Raw genomic sequence first — 27,057 nt, 5'->3', positions numbered from 1 at the left:
TTATATTAATAAACCGACGTAATAAGACGTATTATATAGTTCGTATTTTAACTAACTATTTAGAATAGACCCTTTTAAGCTAAACCCCCTTACTATAATAAGTTTACTAATACGGCCGTTAGCTCCCTTAGCGGATATTAATCTTATAGAGCGAGTATATTAATACGGCTCGTTCGACTAGGATACGTAATAAGTTATATACCTCGTCGGCCCTGCGAAGCTTACGTTTATATATAGTAGTACTAATAGTAGTATTACTCTTTATTTACGTTATACTAATACTTTACTTTATTATATAATATATTATATTACCTTATAATACGATATATATTATATACCTCCTCCCCTTACCTTACTACTTTATATTATACTACTCTCCCTCTATTTACTAAAGGAGCTAGACTCTTTACCTCGGGCAGTAATACCTACTATAGTACGACGACGGTCTTTTTATAGATATATAAAATACTACTTAGTTAGTCTATTATATTATTAGCGCAATACTTAAACCTCGCTAGGTATATTTACCCTAGGTTATAAGATATTATAGGGGGCCATGCTTAAGTAAAAGGGTTAATCTTAGAGTATATATTATATTATCTTATAAGAGGGTATTATATAGGCTCTATGGGGCACGGCATACGGTCTTATAATTTTAACGTAATATAGTCGCCTTTCGCCTTACTTAAGGACATCACGGCGTAAAATAGTACAAACAAACAAACAAACAATCACCCCGGTCGACTCCGGCCCCACGGTTCCGCAGAAAGAATGCGGGTGCTCGTCGGGTGTCACACGCCTTAATAGGAAGTTCCATTATTCTTATGAAGGGGACCCCGAAAAAGCCCTGTCTCGGCCGACATGGTTTCTTCCCGTCCGCGTACTCCAGACTGTCAGTCGGACCGGTTTGGGGCATTGCAGCCGTGAGTCTATCGATCTGGAGATTACCAACACAGTTCCAACGCAGTTGCCACATACGACTCTGGATAACGCAGTTGCAATGCTGCCATTACAATCCGTATCGAGTTCGAAAGGAGGCGGAGTTTACATCCATCTCGAAAAGCCGAGGCCCTCGTGCTTCCAGGGGTAGAGATGTTGGCATCCCGCATGATGGATGCGAGGGATATATGAGTTCCAGAACCAGTCACACTTTTCGTGGCTTGCACCTAATCTGTCACCCACCCTTCACTCTCTCTCCCTCCACCTCCTCTCCCATCTCTAGGCCTTTTGACTGCTTGCCCAACTCAAGTCATCAACATGAGGCTCTCTTATCTGGCCGTAGCCACCGCCTTGGCTACCATCACAACAGCTGCAGCAACCCCCAAGCAGCAATGTCACTGCCTGCCCGGTGACTCTTGTTGGCCCTCAGTCTCCGCCTGGAACCTGCTCAACGCAACCGTTGGTGGGCGTCTGGTCGCCACCAAGCCCATTGGATCGCCCTGCCATGATCCTACATACGATGCCGCGGCTTGTGCTGCTCTGCAGTCATCCTGGACCAACCCCTTGACACAGTAAGTCCCGTCTATTCCTCGGTTTACCCCCTCAACCAACCTGTTCCAGACGGAGTGTGTTGCTGACACGATTGTTTTAGCATTCCCTCCTCGTCTTCTGTTATGCAATCTTACTTTGCCAACCAGTCCTGCGACCCTTTTACTGACAGAGCTGTCCCCTGCACCCTCGGCAACTATGTTAGCTACGCTGTCGATGTCCGCTGCACCGCAGACGTCAGCCTTGCTCTCACGTTTGCCAAACTCAACAACCTCCGAGTCGTCGTCCGCAACACCGGTCATGAGTGAGTAGCCTGATCTCGACTACAAGCCCCGCTCCACAGTAGCTGACAGCTTCCTCTCTTTAGCTTCCTTGGACGTTCTACCGGTGCCGGGGCCCTTGCGATCTGGACCAACCACTTGAAGACTATTGACTTCTCAACATGGTCTGACAAGTACTACACCGGCCCGGCCGTGAATGTCGGTGCCGGTGTCCTCGGTTACGAGATCCTTGAGGCTGCCCATGCAAAGGGTCTTGCTGTCGTCTCTGGTGAATGCGCCACAGTTGGCCTTGCTGGCGGTTTCACTCAGGGAGGTGGCCACTCTGCCTTGTCAACTCAGTTCGGTCTCGGAGCCGATCAGACCCTCGCCTTCCAAGTAGTCACCGCCGACGGTAAGACTGTCGTCGCCTCTGCGACACAGAACACCGACTTGTACTGGGCCCTCAGCGGTGGCGGCGGCGGCACGTTCGGCGTCGTCACTGGCCTGACCGTCCGTGCCTACCCGGCCCAAACCGTCGGCGGTGCTGCCTTCCAGCTTCTCGCCGCGACGACCACGCCCGAGAAGTTCAACGCCGCTGTCTCCAAGTTCCACGAGCTGCTGCCCGCCATGACAGACCAGGGCGCTTTTGCTGTCTTCCTCCACAACGCCCAGTTCCTCGTCCTTCGTCCCTTGACTGTCTGGAACTCGACTGCTGCCTACGTTCGCGACGTCGTCCTTGCGCCCTTCACCAAGGCCCTCCAGGAGGAACTTGGTATCACTCTGGCCGTTGCTTACAGCGAGCTGTCTTACCGCGACCACTACGACCGCTACATGGGTCCTCTTCCCCAAGGCAACCTTGAGGTGACGCGCTACCAGTTCGGTGGTCGTCTTATCCCCCGCGAAGCGATCGAGAACAACAACGCAGAATACCAAAAGGTCGTCCAGAACCTGACCGCCAACGGCGTCCTCCTCGCCGGTAGCGTCGGACACTACAACAAGCCCGCCGGTGCGCCCGAGAACTCGGTTCACCCGGCGTGGCGCAAGGCCGTCATGCAGCTCCAGCTCATTACTAACTGGGACAATGCTGCGCCGTGGGCCGATATGGAGGCTTCGCAGAAACGCATGACGGAGGAGTTCGTGCCTTGGATTACGGCTGTTACTCCGGGTAGCGCTTCGTACATGAACGAGGCTGACTTCAGGCAGCCGGATTGGCAGAATGCCTTCTTTGGTACCAACTACGCCAAGTTGCTCACGATTAAGAAGAAGTATGATCCTGAATCGCTCTTCTACGTCCTTAAGGGCGTCGGTAGCGAGGCGTGGACTGTTGCAGCCAACGGACAGATGTGCCGGGCTTGAGTAGTATCGCTATAGTTGACATGATCATATTAATACCTACCTGCTACATGGAACTTTTCAATGTGAGGTATCTTGCAATGCGAGCCACGTTAAGTTATGGAAGAGTTCCAGGTGGTTTCGCGTCCGGTGACTCTGAACTAGATCCACGCACTGATGTTGGTATTTATGTAATACCTCCAGGCTATGACAACAATGTGTCTAGCGAATCGACGGACATGGACGTAGGCTATCTCTAGGGTTGAGGATGTTCTCTCCAGTCATTGTACAAATTGCGGTAGCGAGTCTGACCGAATGCCCCCTCCTTTGCGTCACAAAGAAGATCCAATCAGTGCTAGTCTGTGGCAGGATACCCGCTCACGTGCATCACCCTACAGAGCCAGTTTCTGCACCCTTACTAATGTTGTCTAGTTTGCTGAGGTTTCTCACATGATTGCATCAACAAGAACCGCGTTCGCTAGTTCGAGGGCGAGATTCGCAATATCATAGCTGATCTGGGCCGCGTTTATTCAACGGTCCAGTCACACAAGCACTCTGTTACTCTCAGATCACCACGGGGTCCACCGAAATCACAGAACCATGTCTTTGACGGATGAAATCTACCCTACGCTGAGTCGCGAAACAAAATCAACCAGGCTCCTGCAATTTCAGCCCCAGCAGGAAGACGAACCCTTGCAATGCACGCTGACAACACACTCGCTTAACGACGCTCCCCCGTTTATCGCTCTCTCATACGTTTGGGGAGCGCCTGAACCAACCCACGACATAACCATCAACGAAGTTACATTCCGGGTGCGAGAGAATCTATGGCACGCCCTCCAACAACTGGAAAATATCGCCAACAACGACGGAAACTGCATCTCACAGCAGAAGAAGTCCGGCACGATATTACCAAAATACTTCTGGGTTGACGCGATTTGCATCAACCAACATGACAACTCGGAGCGCGGTCATCAAGTCGGCTTGATGAAGGACATTTTTTCCATGGCACACTTTGTGATTTCGTGGATAGGACAGGAAGAAGGCGAAATCGCCGCCATGCTTGAATATCTCAAGGGCCTCAAGCACACTGCCCGAAGGGAGAGGAACCACTACCTTCGCTCACAGAAGCGGAAGTTCTCTTTTAAAGACGTAAAGTGGTTTGTGTCACGACCGTATTGGTCCCGGATATGGATTGTGCAAGAGTTTACTTTGGCTAGAGAGTTATGGGTATTATGCGGATCTGTCGCCATATCATGGACTTCCCTGCAACAGTTTCGACCATTTGGCATATCTGACCAGACAAATCTTGGGTTCAAGCATCTCTCAAAGTCGGAAAGTCATTACAGCATCGAGCCCCGTGTCAACAGCTGTAGAGAGTTATCAAAACTCCGACGGTCGTGGCAAACAGATCCGAAACGCCCTTCCTTCACAGACAAAGACCCCGGCTTTGGAGCGAGACCCAAATTGACCCGCCTTCTCGCCTTTTCGAAAGACTATCATTGTACGGATCCTCGGGACCGGGTGTATGGTCTACTGGGGCTGACAGAGGAGGACGGCATCCAAGACCGATTGCCAGCTGACTACAACATTACGCCGTTCCAACTCTATCACCGAGTGATCAACCATTTGAAGAGTCAAGGGCAGTCTTTTCTCCCTCACCTGTTTCGTGACAGGCTTGCTCAGGGACTCCAAATATGCGATCACGACAGTCTCCCAACGTCTACGTTTCTCTACGAAATAGTGGCGAGCCGATGTGTGAAAAGACTCCTACACACTGGTGCAAATATGTGGAGAGAGCAATTTCTAAAGGAAGTCACGGGGTTTCTAGAGATTGCGGATGGAGATGGTGATGCTCATGCAATGTTCTCCAGGATCATCTGCGGAATGAGCTCCTTTCCTTCCAACGAAGACCCAACCACTTGGGCAGAGTTTGTTGCAGCCCTAAAGAATGCTTTGAGAGTTAATGACAAAGACTTATTGAAGTTCCCGACAATTGAAGTTGATAGTTTTAATGAGAGGTCATGAGCAAAACCGCGTGAGGCCTCAGTCTAGATTTTGAAGCGTGTGTTGATATTTCAGTAAGCCCGTCGAGACATCATGAGATGTTCCAGGGTGAGATTCAAAACAAGTCGAAGAAAGCACTGCGAAAGGGCTTGTGATTGATATGATTCAGAGTTGCTACCATAGTTGAAATGATGTGTTCCATCGCTCGAGAAGCATCTGGGCATCGCGTTTCAGCCATCAACCGGGCTAGTTCTTCGAGGCTGTCATCTCTCTAACATCTTACCTGATCAACGATTCTCATTCAATATGCTTGACAACGACGCGTTACCCAGTCTTCGCAGTGCTCTCCTTCATATGCTCGCTCGTGTTCCTCGACACAGTTTTAGTCAGGTAACGTGGCTTTCATCTCTGTGGATGCAAAATACCATAGTCAACAGCTGCCTCAAACATAGAATTAACATGTGTAACATGGCTTGCAGAAGTAATCCCCAGCCCACCATACAGCCCAACCGCCCATGAGCTCAATATTCGGAGCAGCGCCTTTCCCGGTTCACCTTCCTTATAGCAAACATATCCATCGACAATACCACAGTAAAGACCTGAAGTCAAAAGAACGGTGTCGATAGCCCCGAAGTCGCCTCTGGCATAAAATGTGTAAATCAGCAGCCCAATGACTGATGTGCGTGCCGAAGAAAGGCTGAAGGTAGCATGAGCGGTCGGGGACGAGGCGATTTTATCCGGAAGGCCGAAAGCTCTAATTGAACCAGCGGGGTTGAAGAGCGCGAGTAGTCCGCCAAAAGTGGTGGTCGTTGCGACAAATAGGGGGAAGATGTGGCGGGGACTTATAGAACCCATTGCTAAAAATTGGATAATGAGTCTGAAAGCGGAGTCGGGAAGCCTTGCAGTCATAAGGCAACCCCAGAGAATGAGATGAATAAGTAAGGATGACAAGTCTATTCTCATCTAGAAGGTTGGAGAGGTGATCAAGTCTACCTTAGGCAGCAGCGTAAGCTAACAAGTAAGCTGCTTACATATAAGTCGACCCACCCCCTTTTGGCCACCCCCCCCTTTTGGCCACCCCATTTCTCTATCCCAGCTACCGCATTAAAACCCTACCCACGATTTTCAAACTACTATAATAATTACAAAAATCGTCTAAATATAATTCTTTTTTATATACTTATTTATTAATATATAATAGTCTCGTATACTAAAAATAAAGTTATTCGGGCTCTTAAAACTATTAAAAAAGGTCTCTTAGTTAATCGGGCCTCGATTAAGTTCGGAGTTTTAAAGTTAACTCTTTATAATTATAAAAGAGGCTACTAAACGAGGGTAATAGTATTCGTAAACCTCTAGAGGCTTCTTTTATAATAAAAAGATTAGCTAGCTTAATAGGTTCGTATTTAATATAATTTAAGTATTATACTAACTTATAAATAGCTTATGAAATTCGCTAAGTAAGTTCTAAAATCCTAAGGGGATATAAATCCTCTTAAAAAGAGATAAATAGACGCTTTTTTAAAAAAAAACCTATTAATTAAGGTCTAGAGAAGTTATATTATTAATTCGAGGCGTCTAAATAGGGCTATTATTAATATAATTAAGTTATAGTTTAGATTACCTAATATACTGAAGATTAGTAATATTAAATAGGCTAATAAGTATAATATAAATAAGACTAGTATCTTAGAGGGTAAGGGATTTAATAGCCTAGTTTTAAGTAAAATAAAGATTATAATAATATAAAAAAAAGAGCTTAGTTCGTATACTTAAGTATTTATAATCGAGTATATCTTTACTAAAAGTCGAGCTATTAAACTACTAATTATATATAAAGGAAAGTCGGTATAATAATAGTAGTTTCTATTTAAACTTAACCCTTATACTAGTTAGGAGTTTATAATAATAAATAATAACTAAATAACCGATAAGACTACCCTTAAGTAGTTAAAAATAGTATTCTTATTATAAACTAAGACCCTCCCCCTTAGGGGGCTCAGTATACTTAATAAGCCTCGATTATTAGTTTTAAATAGCTATAGGAGTTATATAATAATAGAATTTATATAGGAATACTATAAAAATAACGTCTACTTACTATTCTTATTACTATATATTTCCTATATCCTCTAGTTATTAAATATAACTATCTTTAGACTTATTAAGTCTAAGTATAAGAAGGAGCTTAGTAAAGAGGACATAATAAACAATTTTACTATTATTAAAAAGCGGTACTTCTTAAGCTATTATTAAAAAGCTCGTTTAACTAGTTTAACGTTATTAAATATACAAAGTAAATAGAAAGTAACTAAACTATATCCCCCTAATATAGCTAGACTACTTACTAATTTAATAATCCTACTTAACTTAGTTATACTAATTAAAAAGACCGTAAATACTAAGTAAGTAATTAGTAATACTAAAAAAGCTATTAACTAAGTATTAGCGGCGTCTATTATTAACTAGTTAATACTTAAGAAGGCTAGCGAGCTCTATAATTAGTTAAAGTTATTTATAGAGCTTAGTCTAGACTATAATACTTAACGACTACTATTTAGAAAAGTAAAAAAGGTATTTAGTAAGTAGGCTTATTATTTAGTAATATCTTAGCACTATATTCGAGTTTTAGAAACTAAAATTAACTAATTAAGGTTATAAAAAAAAAAAGAGTATATTAATAGACCTAAATACTAAGTTTATAAATATTTAAGATATATAAAGAGCTTAGGAGGACTTTAATAACCGTTTAGTTAATCCTAGTCGACTCGTAGGGGTCGAATTACCTAGGGAGAATAATAACTATATTATTATAGTAGTAGAAGATAGTTAATTAATTAAGTGTAGTTAGTGGCGATGTTTTGATACTATGTTTTGATAGGGTAGCCAAAAGGGGGGGGTGGCCAAAAGGGGGTGGGTCGACTTACACTTTGCGCCACAATGTTATTAGTGCACACGTCGATTTTCAGGATGGATTCAAAACAAGTAGACAGATACCTACAATCGCTTTTTCTAATCGTTTTGACTCGTTCTGTCTTGAAAGATGGGTTTGTCGAAAGCCTTGCCTCTTTATCTATATAGACTTCTCGTGAGCAGTAGGACCAAAAACATGCCACTCCCAACTCTCCTCAGATACCCACCTCTGTCACGTTTTCTGGGCATTGATTATTCTCGTAAATTTTATCTCGAGGCTTCAGAAATTTGATTAATTGCTTTCTACTTCGGGCTTTTGAGGTCCACGGAGCTTCGGTCCTGACTCTTGAAGCCCTGGTTCCTCTCTCAATGAACGCAGAGAGCCGAGAGACAGCATCTCAGCCTCGGATCTTGTAGGAGAACCTCTTTCGATCTGCGTTAGCTGTAGTGACAGAAAATGCCCTGGAAAACAACAGGACGAGAGTTAGACTACCCACTGTGTACGGCTGCGACATCCCATAATATCTTCCAAAACTTCGTTTCGCTAGACGAGTGGAACATGCAGGCATACGCTTGAAACTTCCTGGTGTGAAGGTCATTTCAAATCTGTGGTATCGCTCGAAAAGTCGTGGCAATATTGGTAGCACCAGAGGTCATAGAATTAAAGACGGTCGGTGCATATTGAAGATTTCTGCGGGAACTGAAAGGTGACCGGGTGCACTTGAGTGACACAGAGTCACATGGCTAACTTGATGGATTATAGCTAGGCTAAGTACGATGAACCAGCCTTTGACCTGCAGTCACATAGAATACCTCAGGGTTATCCTAGTAGTTGACCGTTAAATGAAGTGATTTTTTGATGTCCTAATTCGCATCTTGGGCGTCCTCGGGGGAATTGAGTATCATAAGACAAAGTGCGTCCTGCAAGGAGAAGTCAGACAAAATCACGGTGCATTGAAAAGGGGTTCTTACTGAACTCAAAGTCTTTTCCTGACTATAAATTCGATGCTTCAAGACAGTACTGGTGTGCTCTGGCTTCATATCCGTTTGCTGTGCCTCCTCGCGAGTTGTATCCTCATCTGTTCCGGCGGTAAAGAAATCGGCAGTAAGGCTTTCGACTTCAACCTTTCCTGGTGCAAATCCAAGGCTTGAAGATTGGTTCGAAACAAAATCCCAATCGGTAGCTTTATTGCCACTCAAAGGGAATAATTCATAACTCGTCCTTCCTGGATGCTTCGATACTCCGCATTTTAATGTGGACTGTCCCTGTCGGCCCTCCCCGCTGTTTCCGTTTTCGCAGTTCTCTTGTATCACTTGCCTAAGTCCTGTTTTGTTCTCGCGTTCGATGCTCGGACTTCTTCTCCGTCTTGATCGATATGAGTGTCTCGCAGGCAGCCGATGGCTGTCTAGATCCGGATGAGAGTTGTGCTCGTCGTAGAATTCGAATTGCGGAAGTTCGGTCCATCTGAAATCCCTCAATCTCCCCACTACCCTTTGCCTCAATTTCAAACTTTTCTCCCGGGTTCGATCCAGGATGTCTGTTTATGCTGCTGTACCTCCTGTCTCCGGTGTCTTCTCAGGCTCCTTTGGCTCTGTCCGTCTGCACGTGACCACTGACAAGAACGCAAACTAGGCCTCTTGGACGGAACAGCTCTTTGTTCGCCTTTTGCAGAATTTCAGTCATTGCGCTGCGTTTTGTTGTATGCTTTCTATAGCTTGACGCCACGCCTATCGCCATTGAAAGCAGCGTGGGACGCGCTATGGTGAAAGCCGTCATGTTAGCGAAGCCGTTGATATCCATGGCATGGTCTGCTGGTGATCCTAATTGCTCGTCTACTCGGTTCAGGTCATCTATACATCTCAAGAACTCCCTCTTCTCGATGCCGCAATTTTGCAAGCCCGGGGGGTAAGTTGGTGTAAATTTTGGCGACAATGTTCTGGATAATCGCTGTTTGATGATGATCGGATACGCTAGTCGGGGCCGACTGAAGGTAATCGTCGGCAGTTCAAGACCGGGGGTTAGATTGTTGTCAGGCAGTCTTGGGATGGCATCTTTTAGGACATCGAGATATTGCTGCAACTCTCTGGATCGGGGTTGATTTCGCGATTCTTGCTGGTTAATGAGGTGCCTTTCGGAGATTCTTTGAATAAGAGCAAGACTTTGATTCCGATCTCCTTCATCTGTGTTCTGTCTTTTTTCGTATTTGCAAAGCCCGAGTGATGTAGAGCCAGTCTCTTGAGTTGACTGTGATTCGCAGCCGTCCAAGAAGCCTATGGGCTGGCCGGGAACCGGTCCAGGTAACGACTCGGTACCGTGTGCATATGTCGCCATCTTCTGAATGACTTCACTACGTCCGAATCCAGCTCAACACCACTGATCTATGAGGCATTCGGATCGATTTCGGCTTTGCATTGCGAGTGTAAAATCGAAAAGAAACCCGGAGATTTTCAATGTCGAATGATGTCTGGGATCCTCCGGACAGGCCGGTGGACATACCTATGTCTACAACACATCCCGACCCTAGATATGCGCGCGGCACGTTGTGGGATGACAAGTGAGACACGCTACTAGTTTAAACTTTCCAGCGGTGTTCTCCGAAAGAGAAGATTACGTGCATAACCGAGTCCGGAGGTCAAGCGCGGCGAGTGCGCAGGCGGGTGCGAATGCGACGAAGAAAAAAGGGGCCCGGGTGCACTCCCAACTCGGACTTCGGCCCTCATCAAAGGTGAAAACCGACTCCGCCTCCAACGGCTCACATAAGTTCGACCAACCCGTCCGCAAATCTAAAACAAGATTACTATACGATAGGGTATTATTATTATCGTAATAGCTTTAACTACCTATAGCCTTACTACACGTTACATAACCTCGGTTATATAATTACTAAGGCCTACTTCGCTTATACCCTTTATATTAAAGCGAGCTTTATACTTATTTCTTATTTTTAATAAATAACCGTTCTCTTTATATATATTAATACTCCTATAATAACTTTATAATAATTATAAACTTAATTCTAATTTAAACCCCTATATTTTTATTAAAAGGTTACTTCTTAAGGATTATAATTTATTATATCCTTTTTTATAATATTATTTAACCCCTATTATATTTATTAATTTTATTCTTAAATAAATTAATATTTTTTAAAAAAACTACTAATATTCCTAAATAAAAGCTTAATTATTAATAAGACTAGCTTAAGTAGTACCTCGCTTTATAAATTAAGGCCTAGTTAAAAAACGTTTAGGACTTATTAAACTTAAATAACTTTATTTCCTTATTAAATCCGTTACTCTTTACTAAGTTTATTTTTTTAATTAAGGAGTATATTAAAATACGAAATACTAGTTAAAATTAAGTATATAAATTAGCCTTAATTAAATATTAATAAAAACTCGAGGAGTTTACTTAATAATAAATTAAATAGTTAAGAAGCGAGGTTATAGTTAAACCTTTTATTATAATTAAACCCTTAAATAAAAACGATCGAATTAAGTAATTAGTTATTTTAACAAAATTAAAGGCCGTAATAGCGAATTAAGTACGTTTTATTAAAAAATACGCCTCTTTTATTCAATAAACCGTATTTAAAACGATTTTTTATTTATAAAAAAAGAAATTATATAAATTAATAAATTACTAAATCTCTTTTATAATTACTTAAGAAATTTTAAAAAATATAAAAGAGGAGCTTATTAATTTTTTAAACTACTCTTTTTATACCGTAATTAAGGTTCTTAAATAAAAGTATATACTAAGTAACTTTAATTTATTTATAATTATAAAAAAAGAATTTAACGTAGTTATAAATAAAGTAAACTCTAGTATTAGCCTATTAACCTAAATTAAAAACTTTTTTTTAGCTTATTATTAAATAACATAATTTAAGCTATTTAAAGTCTAAAGGACCCTCGTTTTAAAAACCTTTTTCTATATAACTATACGTCGTTTTACCCTAAACTAGTTTAACTAAAAGCTTATTAAGATTATTAAACTAAAATAAAAAAGGGAAGCGATCTTTAATATAAAGTATTATATTAAGATTTTTAATAACTTTTTATATAAAGAAGTAGTATATAATAAAAGTTATGAACGAACTTTTATAATATTCGTAATATTAATAAGTTATTTAAATTCCCCTAAATAAAACGAAATAACTCTTAACTCGTTTATTAACTATTTTTATAAGGGGACCTATTATTAAAAACTAATAAATTATATAAAAATAGAGCTTATTTTAATAAGTAAAATAAAATTAAAATATATTTAACTAAGTATTAATAATATTTAAAAAATAATTTTCTATTTAAATTAAAAAAAGTATACTAACTTTTATACTAACCTTATTTAAAAAAGCTAGATTTATATAAAACCCCTTTTTAAATAGAGTAATAATAACCGAGGTCGTTTTAAAAAGACGATTAAAATTAGTAAGTTAAGTAATAAAAAGAACTTTAAAAAAACTTACTCCTTAAATATTATAACTATAATTATTAATATCGGTTTATTTTTTAAGTTAAATACGGAGGGGAATAGGAATAGTAATCCTATTATTTTTTTATCCTTTTTACTAACCTATACCTCTTTTTTAAAAATATAGTTATAAATAACTATAATACCGTTTACCTCGTTAATAACTAATTATTTCTAAAAGCGGATTTTATTTAATATAGCGATAGCTTAGAGAATATAAATTTTAAAACGGCTTTTTATTTTATTATTACTTAAGGAACGAGGATTATATATAATATTTTTATAAAATTAAAGGGGCCTAAGATAAAGTACTTTATTCTTTATAATATTAGTTTTATTAAGAACTTTTATATAAACGTTATATTAAAAACTCTTTTTTAAAAAATTAGTATTTAGTATTCGGGTTTTAATTATACTCTTTAGTTTAGTAATAAATTTAAAAACGTTATTATTAAGTAGTTTAAAAAGAAGGTTAATCTAGTTTTTTTAAAATATAAGCCCTATTTATCCTATTTTTTACTTAGAAGTTAGTTTTTATTTATTAATATAATTCTAATACGTAGTACTTAGTGCCTACGTTCTTTATACTAATTAAAGAATAACTAATTAAATACGGCCTAGCTTTAGTATTTTCAATCTAAATATTTCGTATTAATAATATTTAAAAAGCTCGTTCTAGCTACTCGGGGGGTAAGGATTAAAAGACTAAGCCGTTTAGAATATTAATATTATATAACTATTTATCCCCCCGACGGAGTAATCCGCCGGGGCCGTACTATATATTACGTATTAGGGAAAACCAAGTATAATACGCTCTATACCTAATTACTAACTAAAACTCCTAACTTTTTGCCGCCCGCTTATAAAACGAGCTTTATTTATTTTAACATATATAGGACCTCTTAATACTAGCCTACGTAAGTAACTAGGTTTAGTATAATCTATTTTTTTATATAAGTATTATTATTATCTAGGGGGTCTTATAAGAGCTATTTAAAGTACTAGCTTATTACCCTAACCCTATATACTTCTAGCCCGTTTATTATAATTATTATAACTAAGCTAGCGTTAATATACTAAATTTTAACATCCGTATTAGCCTAGCTATTTACGGTATTCGTATTATTACCTAGCTAAATTCTATACTATTAAAAAGTACTTTATTAATCCTCGGGCGTATTTATATTAATTATAATAGTTATAGCGTCGAGCTAGCTAAAGAGGGCGCCCAGCCCGAGAGGGGTAGACCTATCGACGGGCATTTTTAGAGAGTTCTAGCTTACTAATTATTAATTATATATTAAGAATAGAGTAAGTTCTCGTTAAGGTAGTATTTTAACTAGCTAACCTCTTAACTAGTTATTTAACTAGCTATTTAAATAGTAGTTTATATATTAATAAGTTTATTTAGTAAATTTATTTAGTAGATTTATTTAGTAGATTTATTTAGTAGATTTATTTAGTAAATTTACTTAGTAAATTTATTTAATAGATTTATTTAGTTTAAATAGAGAGTAGCTTTGGGTAATATTAAAAGCAATAAGGATAAAAAAAATCTTTACGAGCTTTAAAAAGTAATAAATATTAGCCTATTTAGCCCTTTTTTTAAAAACCTCTACGTCGCTATTAAAGTTTAGAACTTCTATAGTTAAGGGCCGCCTTTAACTATTACGGCCGACTATTATAACTAACTATTATAGCTAACCTCTATTATTAATCTTTTTAACTAGCGCCGTTATTAAAAAGGGTAGCTTACTTATCCTGAATTAAATAGTAGTTTTCGTATTAAAATTACTATATTACGTTAAGCGCGTACTTAGGATATATTACGCATATTATATAATTAAAAAGTATACTATATTATATAATTTCCTTTAAAAGCGTAATCCCGTTAAGGTTAATCTTTTATACCTATAAAGCCGGAAAAAAACTACTATATATAACTATTTATATAAAATAAGTTATTTTATAACGTACTTTAAAATAAAAAATAACCCGACCCTATTATGGGATTTTATAAGACCTTTTTAACTACTTATTAACTTATAAATAAAATAAGTAGTTAATACTAATTAAAAACGAGTATTTAAATAAGATCTTCGTTTTTTTATAAGTTATAAAGACTTATAATATAGTATTTAGGGTTTTATATTTTTTTAAATAATAAGTACGTATATAAAAGGGTATAACTATTTATAAAATCTAATAAAACGTAAAACGTATAATAATCGTAATTAATAGCAAAACTCGTTTTTAAATATAAGTACGGGAACTAAAAATAGACCTAGAGACTACTTTTTTATATATAAAAAAACCGAACGGAGGAGGGAAACGAGCTAGTTAAGAAATTATTAATAAAGTAATTAATATAATATTAATAACTAGCTTACTAAACGAACTTTATATAAAAACTATATTAGCTATAGCTTATTTATATAATATTAGCCCTAAGTAACATACTAACTAACTATTATTAATTTAAACTAAAAAGGTCTAGTTCGCTTATTATTTTAAATAATAATAATTAATAAATATACTAAAGCTCGCTTATAATTTACGTCCTTATTAAGAATAGAGATATATATATAGCTATAAAGCGTACTTTTTTAAAAGGAATTAATAAGAGACGCTTTAAAATAAAAAAGAAAAGATATATTAAGTACTTCGTAAGTTACGTACCGAATACTTATAATTTATATAAAATCTAAATCCCCTCGCTTTTAAAAGTTATTATTACTTAAAATATAACGTTTAATAAAATAGCTTTTTATTTAAAAAATAATACTAAAACCGTAACTCGTTTACTCGAGTTAAGGGCTATAATAAATAAGATTTAATAACTATTTATAATAATTAAACCTAAGCTCTAATTACTTAGAATTATAAATAAAAAAGAGGCTATATTAATTAATAACGAAAAGTAACTATTACTACTTATATTCGTTTTATAAAAAGTAAATAAAGCTATAAAAAAGCTTAGTTTATTTTTAAATAAACGAAGTAAGTAGTTATTTATTTTTAAACTAACTTTAAATTTTAAAAATCCGGAGTTAAATACGAACCTCGCTTAGCTAATTAAAATTATAAATAAGGTTATAAAAGAAGTTAATCTTTTTATTAAGAGGATCGAAAACGTAATATATATGTAAATAAAAATAAAGATTTCTTAGAGCTTTTATAAAGAGGATCCTTTTATTTAACTAGACTTTAATAAACCCTTTTAATAAATAAGCTTATATTAAGAAATAAAAATAATTAATAACTTAGTTAGTAACTTTAATATAATTAATATATATAATTAAAAAAAGGATAGGTATACTAAATAAAACTAAAAATTAAAAAACTAATTACTAAAGGTATTTATTGAAGACCTAAGTTAACGAGAGAAACTTAGGTAATATTCTTTTTATATTTAAGTAAAAAGAGACTAAGACTCCTTTTTTAATACGTATATACTTAATTAATAAAAAGTAATTAATAAGGTAACCTAGGGGTATTAAACGTTATATTACTACGTTTATATCATAATTAATAAAACGAAGTACGCTTTACTAACTATAGTTTAATTTAACTAAATTTATATAAAAAAGTACTAGAACCTTTAAAAGGTTAATTTATAAAAATAATATAGTTAGAAATTTAAAAACTAAAAGAAATAAATACTTAAAAAGTAGTTAGTAAGGCGTCGGTTATTTCTAAACTAATACTTTTTAAATAAGTATTTAATTATAAACTTAATAATAATAATTATTTTAATCGTTATAAAATAAGAATTTATATTAGGGGGGACTTTTAAAAACGATACTTTTCAAAAAAGACTTACGTAATAACGCTAGTTATTAAAACGTTTAGGGTAGCTATAACTATCGCTACTTAATTTAATTTAAAAGTTTATTAATATAATATTATAAACGCTTTTTTAAATATAATTAAAAAGCTAAGTAACCCCCCTATTATTTATAAACTTTTAAACGGCTTTTATAAACTAAGAATATATATTAAACTTAAGTAAGCCTTATATAACGCTTATAACGCTTTATTATTATAATATAAAAAGTTAGCGTTAATTTTTAAAAGTCTAGGTCTTTTATTTATAAATAAGGACCCGTACTTATTTTAAAATCTTATTAAAAAGGTCCTAGTCCTTTTTTATATAAATAATATTCTCGTTTTTTATTATAAAAACTATATTTACGAAGCTAGTTAAGTAACTAAGGGATTTAAAAAAAAGTATAAAATAAAAAACTAGGGGCTAATTTCGTAATATTTTAAAATAAGGGTCGTTCGTAATTAACTAAATCAAAAAATTTACTTAGTTTATAATTAGTATTTTAAAAAAGTAATTAAGAAGTTCGATCTTATTAACTTTATTACTCTTACGACCCCGTTATTAATAGTCTTAATTAAAAAGAACTTAGGGATTATATCCTTAAATAAGACTAAGTTTTTTTAAAAAAAGGTTGGATTAATATTATATATAGCGATTATAATTCGGCCTAACGTTATTTTTATATATATTTTACTTTTTTAGTTCTTAATAAACCCGTTTTATTAATATTACTTTATTATAAATTAAGTTATATAATACTTTTTTTATATATAATACTTAGTAATATATTTCGGGATTTTAGGGGGTAGCTAAGTATTATTAATCGTAAATAATACTTTATTTATAAATAATAAAAAGACCTAAAGATTTTTATAAGATTTTATAATCTCCTTTTTTAATAACCTCGCTTAATAAAAAGTAGTTTATTAAAATATAATAATTATATTAATTATAGAGGCCAAATTACTAAGCTTAGAATATATAATTAAAAGAATACTTATTTTTAAACGCTTTTTTAAAAATATTTTATTTAAGCTTAGTAATATATAAAAAGTATATTACGATAATTATTAAATAATTAGATTTATAATAGAAGAAGAGGAACGTATTTTAACTTACTTATACTACGTTAATATTTAAAATATATAGCTATAATAAGAGTATTCGAGAGGCTTATTTTAAGTAGTTTATATATTAATAAATAAAATACTAGTTAATAGTCTTATAAAGAACCTTTTTAAAGCGAAGTTTGAGTATTTTATATTATTTTTAAATATAAAAAATATACGAGAGATAATTATATTAAATAAAAGGACGTTTAAAAAATAATAAAACGGCCCAGAGGGCCCGGTTTTTAATCAAAAAACGTAACTTATAACTAAGGAGTATAAAATTACTTTAGTAACCCCGTTAAATTACTTAAAAAGAGGCTATTTATTTAAAAAAGTAAGTACGTATTTATTTAAAAAAAACTTAAATGCGGGCTATATACTTAGAGGGATATATAAACTAATAAGAGTATTAATTCTAATTCGAATACTATTTATTTTTATAAATAAAATAATTAATACTATTACGTCTTTAATAAGTTTTTTTAATAATACTTTTAATATAAAAAGAGCGTTTATAAATACTTCTCTTATTAGGGCCTCGTTTATATAAACCCCCTTATTTTTATTTTTATTTTAAAAACCGTTATACTTAAGGGCCTTATATAACGCTATTACTATATAAGTTAGGGTTTATATATTAAGTTATAAATAATAAATAAAATAAGGATAATTTAGAATATATTTTATAAAGTATAAGTAGTTTTATATTAATAATTATAGCTATTACTAACTTTCTTATTATTTCTTATTTAAAATATAAGAACTTTATATTTAAGAACCGTATATATTCTTTAAAAATAGGGGTATAACCTAACTTTTTATAGGTTTAATAGCGTTAGTATTTATTATTAATATACGAACTTAGGAAGTACGTACTATCTAAACGGCTACTAAGGGCGCTCTTAATATACTTAAAATATTCGTAACTAAATAAAGAAAATAAAAATATTAGCTCGTATTAAACTTTAATACTAAGGATAATATTAAGAGGGTCCGTTATTAAGAATTAATTTTATAAATAATAATAATTAAAAAAGTATTATATATATAATTAACTACTTTATATCTTTTAAAAAAAAGTAAAAAAGGGGGTTATAAACTTATTTTATTTTTTTAATCTTCTTAAAAAAAGTTTTTTTTTTTTTTTAAATAAAAAAGGGGGCTATAAACCCTCCTTATTTATATTATTTTTTTAAAAAACGAAGATATTTTCTTAATTTTTAAAAAGGAGCGAAAAAAGGGGCTTTAAACTTTTTTTATTTTTATTATTTTTTTAAATAACTCGTTTAGTTATAAAGCTATTACTTATTAAATAAAATAATTAAATTAATATTAAATAAATAAAAGCTATATTATAATTAAAATATAAAACGAGGGAATATTATTTATTTATTTTAAGCTTATAAAGGGGGCTAAGGGAGCTATTATTCTTTTTTAAAACTATAGTTTTAAGCTTATACTTCTTAACTTCTTATATTATAATAATATAAGTATAGTTTTTAATTAATAACTTTAGTAATATTTAAAAAAAAAAAATTTATTAATAAAAATCCTTTTTTAATAATACGTATATATAAAGACGTAAATATAAAAGCGAAAAATAAAAGTATATACGTATAATAATAATATATATATAAGTTAAAAAGGGAAAAAAAGTTAATATTATAAGTAGTAATAAGAAGTTTATATATTTACTACCCTTAACCTATAAGTTAATTATTTAATTAATAAAAAACCGTTTTTTAGTTATACTTTTTATTAATAGTATAGCTTTAAGATTATTTATAATAATAAATATAAAAGTTAATTTATAACTAATTTACCCCTCGCCCATAGCTCTATATATAAACTAATTTATTTTTTAATTCTTTTTATAAATAGATTTTTATATAATAATATTTAGTTTTTCGTTTTTAATAAACCTTTTTATAATAATATAAGTAATTAAATACGCTTTTTCTAAACGTATATTTATTTAAGGGGGTATATTATAATAGTTTTAACTATTTATAGCCTTATTATACGTTACGTAACCTTAGTTATATAATTACTAAGGCCTACTTCGCTCGTACCCTCTATATTAGAGCGAGCTTTGTACCTATTTCTTATTTTTAATAAATAACCGGTTTTTTTATATACGTCGATGCCCTTATAATGACTCTACGATAGTTGTCCTTACTGCATCCCTTATCCTACCGGAATTTTAAAATTATTAAAAAGGGCACAGCATTCCTTTTAACGGACAGTGTCTAACTAAATACAGCCATCTTTCCGAAACGCCCATTCTTCGAGTTGATACCGAAGTCCATGATCCATCTGATGGCTTCAAAAGCTCTTGAGCAACTGCCTCCACCAAGGTAGCCTGTCCAAGTCACGTTCTCCAGTCTCAATTTCTCGCGACTCATCCAGATCGCGTCGGCGACCGGACATCAGATCAATCTCGCCCACCCTCCAGAAATGCGTCTTATACCAGAACTTGTATCCAAACCAAATTATGGGAAACAAGGGTAACAAGATGTAAGCATCGACAAATGATCCAGCATCGAATGGTGCAAGGGTGGTCCAACCTTGTACAATAGCCAGAAAAATGTTTGCCGCCAAACCGAAGTAGGCGTTCCACGGATACCATAACGAAACGAATGGCAGTGAACTCTCCGCATGGCCCTGAGCCTTCCACGCTTGTCTGAATCGGATGTGGATGAAAGAGATGGAACCCCAGACGAGGAAAGTCGAGACACCGCTGAGATTAACGATGTACGAGTACGCCTTGCTAGCGCCTGTGCTAATGTTCATCATGGACAGCGCGCCACACAGGTTGGTGAACACGATAGCCGGGATGGGGACACCCCGGCTATCAGTCCTACCTAAGATCTTGGGCGCCTTCTTATCCTGTCCCATGTACAGAAGGGTGCGAGATCCGATGTAGATGGACGAGTTGCACGCTGATAAGCATGTAACAAAGATGAAGGCGTTAATCAAGTGCACGCCCCCTTCCCAGCCGGCGTTCTGGATAGCCACCGTCATGGGACTCTTCACGGCTCGGGAGCCCCCGTTCACGAGCTCGTCGGCATTAGCCGGGCATGTAAGGCCGAAGAAGAAGGCAGAGCCCATGTAGATGAAGATAATGCGCCAGAACACCTGGCGAATCGCGAGTGGCACGGCGACCCGAGGATTCTTGGTCTCGGTGGCGGCGACGGCGACAGACTCAACACCGGCGTAGAATGTGGAGCAGAAGAGAAAGTATGCAACCAAGCCAATTAACTTCAGCAAAGCCAACCAGAACTCAGCCTCTCCGAACGCCTCGACTCCGAGCAGTTGGAAGCCAAGGAAGAGTGTCTGAGTGCATATTAGCGGCGTTGTTCTCCAAGATGTTCATAGAAAAATGCATACCCAGAAGATCAGGAAGTAACCCCACAGCGGCACTTTGTCACTCCAGAAGACGAAAATGCTCGACAGCACGTTGTACTCATTGGCCAAGACACACATCCAGATGATGTAGTAATTCCAACCCAGCGCAACACCGAAAGCCTTGTCGACAAACCGATCAGCCAGCCCAGTGAAAGCACCACCGCTAGGATACAACGTCGTCAACTCGCCCAAGCTCTGCATAATGCTAAACGCAATGACACCAATGACGCCAAATCCGATGAGCAGGGCGGCGGGCCCGCCGTTGGAGAGCGCGCCGCCCGCACCGATCAGGAGACCCGGCCCGATGATGCCCGCCAGAGCCATCATGCTGAGGTGCCGCGTCTTGAGGCCTCGCTTAACGCCGCTGTGCGGGTCAATGGCCGCGAAGTCAGCGTCCGCTGAAGTAGAGTCATCGGTATAGCCTGCGCGGCCGACGCGTGCGTCCTCGATGACAGGAACGTCATCGCTGTCCTTGTCGTAAGCTCTATATCGTGACATTGTGGCGACGGGCTTTGTAGAATGGTGCAATGTGAACGCGAGGGGGCGGAGGATTTGATAAGTCAATGATCCTGCCAAGATCAGACGGTATCAGTGGTCCAGTACGGTCTCAGTCGCTTATCAGTCACCCCTCTCCCGTCTAGAAAGTTGGAGATTCGCAAGTTGAGTGTCCAATGTTGTTTGAGGTTGGGAGAGATATTTCAAACTCATGAAGGATTTCGACCCGGCCCTTTGGATCGGGATTTCGAATGCATTACCGCGAAGTAATGGCCGGGCCACTGCAGTCGAGAAAATCTCGTCATATCAAAACGTGTGCAGAGTGACACCGTGGTGATGGCGGATTTGCGCCGCGGGATCGCGTCATCGCCTGTCCTTGTCTCAAAGTCTCTCCAATTGGGCCATCGAGGGGCTTCAATGGTTCGGGACCCGCTTACATGCCGTTTAGTGCGGGGGGCATCCCGACCTCTTTCACGATCTCTTCCCGTTTAGGAGATTCTATTAGACGTTGGTATTCAGTCACCATGATGGCTGGTTGACTCGTGCAAAAAGGCTAATAGATGTTGACACAGACTTTAGATTGGTGTCTATTGAGGCATGGTCTGTGAGGGCTATTATAGTAATGTCGCAACGGTTTTCGTCCTCGAGACGATAGTCTCAGCTCGAGCGGGTTGACAAAAATAATACAGCCTTCTTCGACACCATGCAAAAATAAAATGAGACGTGGTGAAACGGCACAAGTAAGGTAGTAGAGCGCGAGCTGGTCCATCATCCGAGCATGCCTTGTCGTCCTTCACACAGCCATGTCGAAATACAACTCAGCTCACGCTAGAAGAAGTCAGCCTCATTAGCATTCATAAACTATTCTTTCTAAGATAGGTCTTCTACTTACCACTTGCCATCTGCAAGACAAATTGAGCAGCAGCGTCCGCATCTTCAGCATACGTCAAATGGTCGACAGTGATAAAGCCTCCACTGCAAACAGCATCATTTTCATGGCAGATGATCTTAGTTTTGCCCTCAGCGCCCGTAACGGCGTTCGGGTTGCCAGGATCCCCAAATGTCAAAACAGAGTTGATCTTGGCCATGGTAGCCGCCGGAAGAGTGTTTGCAGTGCTCCGAACAACCAGAGCACCCTGAGAGTAGCCTGACATTACAATTTTGGTATTCGGGCACTTTGTGGCAGCTTCATTGATGAAGTTCGCCCTAAGCAGCCTAGAGTAAGCTTTCGCCTCTTGCGATGCTTGGTCCATCTTCGACCCAAGAAAGATATCTTTTGGAAAACTTACATGCTTGGGACACCCTCGGTGCCATTTTTGTTGAACCCAGCAAAGGTCGCGGGGTACTCGACACCCTGGATCGAAACGGTTTTGGTCCCACGCTGCTGATTGAGAGCATCGAAAAATGGCGGCCCTGTAACGAGTCCGACGTTTCCGGGCTCAGTGGTGCCCCGAGCAAATATGACGGTGATATCGGCGCACGCTGTATTCTCCTCCAAGTCATCCTCCGTTGTGTCGATGCCGACAGAATCCGCGAGGCCCTGTTGGAGAGGGGTTAAGACCAGTCCGACTGCGTCGAGAGCTGCCGCGCCTGCTGGCAGAGTGCTGATTATTCTGAGAAATTGGTTCAGTGGACCAGAAGGAAACTTCGCCAGAACGTCGGGAATATCTTGTCTTTCCTCAAGATCTGGAAAGCCTAGCGTCATTCGTTTCAAGTCGGTCGTGAGCACGTCGGTCTCCGATGCAGGAAGGCCATGAACTAAGGACGCAGTCTGCATGCCAAGGAAGGCGAGGACCAATGCCATTCGGCAGGCTGGAAGTGAGAGCAACATGTCAGATGATTTCTCTTGGTGAAATGTTCGGTTGAACGAATGACTTGAATATAAAAAGCAGATGCGATGCAGACACTCATCTCAAAAAGAGACAGGCCAAAGGTCTAGAATATATGTTCACGGAGATTTTGCAGGTTTCTCAGGGCTCCAAGGTATGGGTCGAGTTGACAGTCCAGGGCAACGCATGCGATTGGCTCACCGAGAGCTGAAGTTGTCATCTGCCATCAACAGGCACGTCTGTTTGCACGCTTCAGGACGGCTTTACACCTTAAACTAGGGCATATACCTGATAATTGAGTCTATAGGGCCTTGAAGTAGGATCACCCCGCATCGATTCCCGAATGAGTTCAGGGGCAACGTTCAATCCAAGGCGCAATGTACAGCCGTTACTAGTTTTGAGAGCTTGCTATGTCGTATTTCAGTATTTACTCTAGAGTTAATGCCAGAGACTAGATGAACCATTGGCGGGTTCTGACGTATGCAGTCGGATGATGCATGTCAAAAAGCTGGAGAAGAACACCGACATCGGTCTTTGAAACACATGGGACGACATCAAAGAGCGTCTCAAGCCGAGGCTTGCAAAGCTCCAGCCTCGAGCACAGGCGCAATAGGTAACTGCCGAAGAAATGCAAGGCCACCAACTTCAGCAGTTGGAGGGTGAGGTAGCATCGAGGCCTGCGCTAGTCGGGCTAGCCATGATTTTGCAGGTGCCTCATTGCAACCATCTGAAGTACTCCACTTTGGCAGCTGTCTGTGCCTCGTGACATATGACGAGAGGGCCTACATCTACTTTGTATCCGAGAATGAAGGAGAGTAGAAAAGATCTAGCGCTTCTCAACGATGGTCAATTGGTGCTCTGAGAAAGATAAACTAACTCCCAATGCCTCGCAGAAAGGGATGTGCCCAAGGTCTTGTCTCGTAGCTTGCAACCTGTCGGTAGCATTGAAACAGATAGAAGCCGACTGTTCAGTGAAGATGTTGATACTAAGATTCTACAGTCTATGGAATGACAAACGCCAAGAGATCAAAGGAAAGGGTAGTTGTGAACATCCAACAGGTGGAAACTCTTCCATCTCTTCGCCTCGTCCGCTTCATGCCTTCAGTCCCCCTCACTGTGCTTTCGCTTTTGACTCGTCGATTCCCAGACGGCCGAGAACAGCGCGAACGCTTTCCCCGTGGTACGAGTACATCCACTTGCAGCCCATGTGAGGACCGACCATCTTGATGTAAGCCCAGATGGTCATCTCCTTGATCCACTGGTGAATGAAAGAGGTGGACGTCTTGCGCAGGTCGCCGTTCTGGGTGGTAAAGTTCACAATCTTGGACACGCGGTCCTTTCGGTGGTCTTCCCACGCTTGGATGACCTGCGGGCGGGCGCTGTCGTTGAAGAGCGGCGCCTTGATGTGAGCGAGGGTGTATGCGAGGGTTTCCGCGTCCTCAAAGGAAGTCGCGCCACCTTGACCGCCCTGTAGGAAAGCTGTCAGCATATTTTCATCCTCTACTGGTGGTGGTGGTTCACTTACAGTTGGGGGCATGCCGTGAGTTGCGTCTCCGATGAGGAGGACTCGGCGGCTCGGGGAGGACCAAGATTCCTTGGCAGAGAGCAAGTAGAAGCTACATATCTTCTCGTTAGTATACTCATAATCATAGCGTTTGACAATCATGTTACTCACGGCCAGAGAGTCAACGACTCAGTCGGGGTCCGGTGGCACAGCGCGCGAACCACCTCCGGCCAGCTCGAATCGATGGGGAACCTCTCCTTAATCATTTTCGCCAGTGTCTCCTTGTCGGCGTCCAGCGCCGCCCAGTCCTCACGCGGCCGCTCCTCAACCTCAAAGGTCGCAAAGAAGCTAACCTCATCGCCGTCCGCCGACGCCGGCATGACGGCGAAGGAGCCGTTGCCGCCGAAAAGCATACAGGGGTAGTGCATATCCGTGTCAACGTCGGGCAAGTCGCTGAGCTTGAAGGTGCCAGAGATACCAGCAAGGCCCTGGAATACGGGCTTGCTGCCGTTAGGGCGCACAAACGACCGCACGCGCGAGTGAATTCCATCAGCGCCGATGACGAACTCGGCCGTCACGGTCTCGCCGTCCTCGAACTCCACGGTCGCCGAGGTATCTGTCTCCTCGCGAACGCCGGCGCACTTCTTCTCGTAGTGGATCGGCACCCCGAGGAGCTCGAGCTGGCGGATCAGCTCGCCGCGGAGGACGGTGCGGCGGATGCGCAGGGCCGGATAGTTGTACTCTTCATAGCTGCCGTTAAGGACCTTGGCCAAGAGGCCGCCACGGCCGTTGAGGAAGGCGACGGACTCAAAGGCGAAACCTTGGGGGCGGAGGGTGTCGTAAACGCCAATGTGGTCGAGGACGCGGAGGGCGTTGGGTGACAGGGCGATGTTGCCGCCTGAGACGAAGTCTTTGGGCCTGGCTTCGTAGACTGCGGAGGAGATGCCACTCTTGTGAAGGTAAAGGGCCAGGGTGAGTCCCTAGGAGAATGGTAAGTCAAGACATGAATAGGTATCAGAGATTAAGATCGTTCATACGGACAGACCGCCTCCAATGATAGCGACTTGAGTCATTGTGAAAGTTGAGGCTAAAGTGTTTGATTAAGTAAGGAAATGGGTATCGTATATGGCGGTCCTGGTGAAAAGTCGGTCTCAAATGCCGATCGCTGCGTATTCTGTATGTATCAAGAGATGTCTGGTGCTGTCAATGTGTTCTGTGATGGACCTGAGCTCTAACTAAACTCGTCTATCTCACCATTCAAGTCGCTTAATCTTATACAAGATTTGCGTGTTCCGTGAATTTGCACCTATCCGCTGCGATGCGGGATCGAGCCAAGCAACGTACGATCGCTTGTCCGATACGGCTGCAGCCATCTCCGTCGTCCGTGGCGATTCTCTGTAGCTGGGGGCTAGCGGAGCCGTCAGCCGGATCGGTCTCCGGTGAAAACGGAGGATGATGGACGGACTTGGTGTGGCGCCGCAGTGATAGGATGCTTCTTACAACTGCTGCTACTGCTGCCTGTCGTAAGCACAATTCCTGCATGTCTTTTGGCGTGAAGATTGGCCGTCAACTTCAGTGTGTATTCTCCGCTGCCAGCTATGTTCCGGGAATAACCCTTATGATGGCAAATGGAGCAAGAAAGAAACGTCAGTCGAGGGGTGTGGCTGAGCACCGCGTTCATCGCCCGCCCGAGCAGACTCCAGTCCCTCTACCGGCTGAATAGATCCCAGCGCACCCAGGCTTATCCCATTCCACTAGCATATTCAGGATAACGAACAAACAGCAATCTCATTGTTTTTTGAAAGTAGAGTCGCGCGTTTCTGGCGCCATCCCTGCATCCTTCGCCAGAGTTGTGCTCCGTATCCGCGCGCGTTGATGTAAGCGCCGTCCCGTCAAGAAGCGGACGCTACACTGCACAGCCACACCCCACACACCAAGATGATTTGGTCTTGGATAGAGTGCCAGTTACATATCGCACTTGAATAAGACCAAGGGCATCTCAGACAACATGAGAATTTGGAGATGCTTATTTCGGCTGTTTCTTTGTTGATTGATCATTATTGTTGCCACGGCTCACTCTTGTAGCCATCTCAAACCTAGTAACCTACCCGTACCTGCGTAAGGGATTGTGGACAATGATCTCATAGCAAATTTTATCTTCGCGTAAATACCTACAATAATTTTGCTATTTGTTCGTTCTTCCGTTGAAACTCGTTTAGTCCCTCTAGTCCGTTAAACAACGAAAGAATGCATGATCGTATGCGCCGAGATCGATGGTGTCAATCTGGAGACCGCAAAGAGAAATCGGCTGGACTTAGAGCTTTATGGTGCAAGTTCTTTTGGTAAACTTACAGATATATAGTTTGACTTGCGATGTCCCAAATGCGGTAACAATAGTATTAA

The 27,057-nt window shown here is 39.3% G+C and overlaps 5 protein-coding genes across 5 annotated transcripts; 1 reads left to right on the top strand and 4 right to left on the bottom strand.

Moving 5' to 3' along the window:
• Nucleotides 1-861: 861 nt before the first annotated feature.
• On the top strand, nt 862-5,108 carry CLUP02_12001 (FAD binding domain-containing protein; the record flags this gene model as incomplete). The annotated part of the gene is made up of 8 exons (XM_049290966.1): nt 862-923; nt 968-1,173; nt 1,250-1,511; nt 1,592-1,792; nt 1,856-3,091; nt 3,330-3,462; nt 3,513-3,553; nt 3,632-5,108. 8 exons carry the CDS (start codon nt 862-864, stop codon nt 5,106-5,108), a joined length of 3,618 nt encoding a protein of 1,205 aa, XP_049148111.1.
• A 50-nt stretch (nt 5,109-5,158) lies between these two features.
• Nucleotides 5,159-5,996, bottom strand: CLUP02_12000 (uncharacterized protein; the record flags this gene model as incomplete). Its single annotated transcript, XM_049290965.1, has 3 exons — nt 5,159-5,303; nt 5,416-5,486; nt 5,598-5,996. The coding sequence occupies 3 exons, from the start codon at nt 5,994-5,996 to the stop codon at nt 5,159-5,161; spliced, it is 615 nt and encodes a 204-aa protein (XP_049148110.1).
• A 2,296-nt stretch (nt 5,997-8,292) lies between these two features.
• Nucleotides 8,293-10,332, bottom strand: CLUP02_11999 (uncharacterized protein; the record flags this gene model as incomplete). Its single annotated transcript, XM_049290964.1, has 7 exons — nt 8,293-8,462; nt 8,560-8,583; nt 8,670-8,720; nt 8,838-8,921; nt 9,023-9,318; nt 9,356-9,575; nt 9,645-10,332. The coding sequence occupies 7 exons, from the start codon at nt 10,330-10,332 to the stop codon at nt 8,293-8,295; spliced, it is 1,533 nt and encodes a 510-aa protein (XP_049148109.1).
• A 9,411-nt stretch (nt 10,333-19,743) lies between these two features.
• Nucleotides 19,744-23,125, bottom strand: CLUP02_11998 (amino acid permease; the record flags this gene model as incomplete). The annotated part of the gene is made up of 5 exons (XM_049290963.1): nt 19,744-20,754; nt 20,809-21,310; nt 21,759-21,819; nt 22,214-22,527; nt 22,611-23,125. The coding sequence occupies 5 exons, from the start codon at nt 23,123-23,125 to the stop codon at nt 19,744-19,746; spliced, it is 2,403 nt and encodes an 800-aa protein (XP_049148108.1).
• Nucleotides 23,126-24,261: 1,136 nt separating this feature from the next.
• CLUP02_11997 (uncharacterized protein) lies at nt 24,262-25,727 on the bottom strand (the record flags this gene model as incomplete). Its single annotated transcript, XM_049290962.1, has 4 exons — nt 24,262-24,618; nt 24,676-24,766; nt 24,826-25,634; nt 25,692-25,727. The coding sequence occupies 4 exons, from the start codon at nt 25,725-25,727 to the stop codon at nt 24,262-24,264; spliced, it is 1,293 nt and encodes a 430-aa protein (XP_049148107.1).
• Between the last annotated feature and the right edge of the window lie 1,330 nt (nt 25,728-27,057).

Source organism: Colletotrichum lupini, chromosome 6, assembly GCF_023278565.1.
Source record: "Colletotrichum lupini chromosome 6, complete sequence".
Taxonomy (NCBI): domain Eukaryota; kingdom Fungi; phylum Ascomycota; class Sordariomycetes; order Glomerellales; family Glomerellaceae; genus Colletotrichum; species Colletotrichum lupini.
This window is presented reverse-complemented; position numbering and strand designations above follow the sequence as displayed.